The sequence below is a fragment of the Otolemur garnettii genome, unplaced genomic scaffold, assembly GCF_000181295.1.
Source record: "Otolemur garnettii isolate 467f Iridium unplaced genomic scaffold, OtoGar3 scaffold00003, whole genome shotgun sequence".
Lineage (NCBI taxonomy): Eukaryota > Metazoa > Chordata > Mammalia > Primates > Galagidae > Otolemur > Otolemur garnettii.
In genome coordinates, this window is record NW_003852398.1 from 34,816,574 (window position 1) to 34,820,983 (window position 4,410).

The 4,410-nt window shown below is 39.1% G+C and overlaps 1 protein-coding gene across 1 annotated transcript in view; it reads right to left on the reverse strand.

Moving 5' to 3' along the window:
- LOC100956225 (protocadherin beta-14-like) overlaps positions 1 to 4,410 on the reverse strand; it is a 7,543-nt gene that overhangs the window by 934 nt on the left and 2,199 nt on the right. Inside the window, exons 2-3 of the mRNA XM_012806968.2 lie at positions 4,128 to 4,309; positions 57 to 1,442 (exon numbers count right to left, since the gene is read on the reverse strand). Of these exons, the coding sequence (XP_012662422.2) occupies positions 57 to 1,442; positions 4,128 to 4,309 (1,568 nt within the window). The remainder of the gene's footprint in view (positions 1 to 56; positions 1,443 to 4,127; positions 4,310 to 4,410) is intronic.

Below are 4,410 nucleotides of genomic sequence, written 5' to 3' on the forward strand. Positions count from 1 at the left end.
GTCCCTGTCTGTGGCGCTGATGGTGCCTATGTGCAGGGCGGGGCTGTTGTTCTCACGGACAAACAGGGTGTAGGAGGTTTGGGTGAAGGTGGGGGCGTTGTCATTGACATCGGAGATCAGCACTGTTATGCTGTGCTCTGTTTTCAGTCTAGGTGTCCCCATGTCAGTGACTGTGATGGTGATGTTGTACTGGGCTCTGGTCTCCCTGTTCAACAATCCTTCTGTTACCAAGGTAAAGAAATTTTCTACAGTAGGTTTTAGAAGGAAGGGGAGATGGTCTTCGATGGAACACATCATTTTTCCATTGTCCCCAGAGTCTGGATCTGAAATTCTGAAAATAGCAACCACAGTTTCTGGGGAGTTTTCTGGGATATCACTGATGAGTAAAGACATGGTCAGTTCAGGGGCATTGTCGTTTATATCCATCACTTCTATGACCACCGCGCATTTTCCTGAAAGACCCCCACCATCTGAAGCCTCAACTTCCATACGGTAAGATTGAATTTCCTCAAAATCCAACACCTTCTTTAATCTAATTTCTCCCGTGACTGTGTTTATTTCAAAAGCCTGAATGACTCGGTTTGAGGATTGGAAAAACGAATAGGAGAGCTCTCCGTTGATCCCAGCATCTAAATCTCTGGCAGAGACCTTGATGACAAGGGAACCTATAGGGCTATTCTCTGGGACCTGAGCCTCATACAACCTCTGAACAAATTCAGGGGCATTGTCATTGATGTCCAGAATCACAATGAGAACCTGGGAAGTCCCAGTTCTGGGCGGTGACCCACCATCCATCGCAGTGAGGGTTAATCTAAGCTGAGGCTGTTCCTCTCGGTCCAGGGCTTTGTCCAGTACCAGCTCTGGGTATTTCCTGCCATCGCTCAGATTGCGGGTGAAAAGGTGGAAATGGGCATTAGTGCTAATTATATAGTTCTGAACTGTGTTGATACCTACATCCAAATCTTGAGCTATATTCAAAGGATATAGAGTTCCTGGATGGCTGCTTTCAGAGATTTTTAGGAGTATTTCATTTTCCAAGAATTCTGGGGCATGGTCATTTACATCTTGGAGCTGTAGTTCACCTTGAATAAGCTGAACTGGATTTTTCAGTAATACCTGGAAGTGCAGTATACATGGATCCATGTCACCGCACAATTCTTCTCTGTCCAATCTTTCTTTAAGCAGCAAATTCCCACTCTTCTGTTCGAGTTGCAAATACTGTTTGTTCCCTTTCGAAAGAATTCGGGCCCCCCGCGCAGCCATCTCCCCTACACTCATCCCCAGATCTTTTGCTAGGTTGGCCACAAAAAAGCCACTCTCTCTCTCTTCTAAGAGGGAATACTTAATAGCAGCACTTCCCGCCTCCCACAACAGTAATAGCAAAATAATGGCGGTCACTTGCCTTTTCTCTGGCGCTTTGGGCTGCAGCGTCTCCATCGTTCCTCAGGGTCCAAAAGAGGCAGTATTTAATCACAAAATAATTACTTAACAACCTACTGAGCTATCTTCGTTTGAATATCTTGAGTTACTTCTTTTTAACATTGTCTGACATAGGTCGCCCACCTCTCTCAAACCTTTTTTCCCCAGTAGAGAAAAATAATTTCCCTTTCAAGCTGCCAGAAGCTGCAAAGCTTTTAAGAAGTCTTTCACTCTGTTAGCCTGCAGCGCCACCAAGCGTTCTACTTTATAACTTCACATAATTTTTATTTTAAAGCTAAATGGTAATTTAGATAATAGCTAAAACATAAGGCGTGATTTTTTGGTCCTAGCCTGTTATATACTCCCCACTCTCAATGATCATGCAGTCTTGTTTGGGTAGTTAACAACAGTTGTGACAGAAAAATTAATATCTATGTCTATAACAATGTTCTTTAAAAGATTTTAGTTCAGTACACAAAACTGCTCTGCTCCAGGCAAATTCATTGAACAAATATTTACATGTGTGGGCATTCATCTAATTTCTTGAGATAAGACAGTAAATAAGTCACAAAATTCTTTCTCCTGTGGGATTTATATTCTATCACAAAACACTAATTTATTCTATTTTATGAAAACAAATCACAAATTTTTAAAAATCAAGTTTCTATTCCTAAATTGCAATGCCCCTGTAACTCCTGAAAGAAAACAAAAATTTTATTTCTTTTCACTCTCTGGTCTCTGTAGCTTTGGGGAATATTTTTCTTTTATAAGTTCAGTGCATGCAAAGCCCAGTGAAGTTGAGAAGAAATGGTCATTTGTTTTGTTCAAAGTCAATATAAGATCAGAATTTAGGCAATGTCTTTCTACAAACATGATGAAGACAACAAATTCACTGAAGTAAAAAATATATACTTTCTGGGGAAAAGTTTTGACCTGTTTGCTTTGACCAGGAACCCATACCAGTCTACATCCTCTGGGACTATGGAAATGGGAGATTTTGAAAAACACCACTGCTCCAATTAAAGTCACATTACTGGAGTGAGAATAGTAATAAAAGCAAATCTTTCTAAAGAAAAATGATGCTGTTTCAAGGAGGGGAGGGAAAATATCTGAGAATACAAATCAGGAAATGTTCCCTACACTCATTGAACTAGTTGGTAATCATCATGACAGTTCATTTATCTAGACACAAAACACAGTTGAATATAATTTAATTAAGCTCAGTTCGACTTTAATTAAGGATAAAAATAAAATATTCAGTTTGGCTCAGTGACTGTAGCTCAAAGCGGCTAGGGCACCAGCCACATATGCCAGAGCTGGGGGGCCTGGATCCAGCCCCGCCCTGCCAAACAACAATGACAACCGCAACCAAATTATAGCTAGAAGTTATGGTGGGAACCTGTAGTCCCAGCTACTTGGGAGGCTGAAGCAAGAGAATCACTTAAGCTCAAGAGTTTGAGGTTGCTGTGAGCTATGACATCACAGCACTCTACTGAGGGTGACATAGTGAGACTCTGTCTCAAAACAAATTTTTTTCCAGTTAATTATTACTTTAATATAGATTGCCTGCCTTTGACAGTAAGTTGAAAAGAGGGATCTTTCATAAAATAACACAAATAAGAGCAAATGTTGGCTAAATTGTGAAAGCAAATGGTTTTATGGTTAATAAAGGCAAATGATGCTTACACAGGACTAGAAGTGAAAATTTGTATTAAAAATACAAAACAAACCTTTAAGCTTTCAAGTTGTTAAACAAAGGTGAGATAAAATGTTCTCTCAAGCATTTTATGTTTTATTATGGAAAGTAGGATGAGTGAAAGAGTGTTTTCTGTTTTGAAAGAAAGCAAAAGAGTAATATAAGTAAGCAATGATAGTAATTTCACCACAGGGTATATTATTGCAGAGAGGATATTACCATTTCTTTACTTATAGAAAATATATTTTAAAAAATTGACTACTGGAATGTTGGTAACATTCATCAAATGTGTTTATTGAGCATTTATAACTGGCTTGATGTTTTTAAAAACAGACCATCATGTTCTTACATGAGGATCACAGACTGTAACTAATATGTTCTGACTTCACAGCCCATATTTGTAGAAAATATGTATTGACTATTATAGTACATTGAAATACATAGCAGTATGAAACACTACCTTAGCATAGAGCCATTCCTGGTGTTTATCATTAGGGTTACATACTATAGGAGTTAGCCCCAAATCAGACTTACAATATGAAATAATAAATACTCATATTTTTATGTAGTCCGACATAATGATAGTGAAACAACTATCACCAATAGCTGCAAATACAATTTACTTAAGTGCTTTGAAATATGTTTTTGTCAAAAGAAGAGGTGATCTATTTTCAATTTTTGAAAATTATGCAAATAAAATTTTACTTTTTACTAAGACTATCAAATACAGTCCAGTGAAGTAAAAACAAAACTACTAAGCACAAATAGAGGAAATAATATGCATTGCCAATATTGCTTTTTTTTTTTTTTTAGAACAACTCGACCTAAAAAATAGAGGGTAAATTAAGCAAAAAACATCATCAATAACATGCATCAATAACACGTAACTTTATGTTAAAAGATATTTCCAAACTTAATAAAAGGGGTTTAGTAGAATAATTCAATACTTAGCTGAATGGAAAGCTATTTCGAAAGGTGGAATTTTCTTCCCTTTCCCTTCCAGTTCCTGGACCAGCTAAGTTGGGGATAATTGGCTTCAGAAACTTGAACTCGCTGGTCGCTGAGCCTCCGGTCAAACACACCTCATACTGGTAACTCTGGGACAGGGTCCCAGTGCCACTGACATCCACCAGGTGGCCTAGAAAATGGCCCTCAGGCACTGAGTAGAGACCTGTAGACGCCGCCTGGTTCCTCCTGCACAGCCTCACCGCCACGAACAGCACCACCGAGAACAGGAAGAGCGACGACACCGAGGCCAAGGCGATGACCAAGTAGACGGTGAGCGAGTCGGCCTG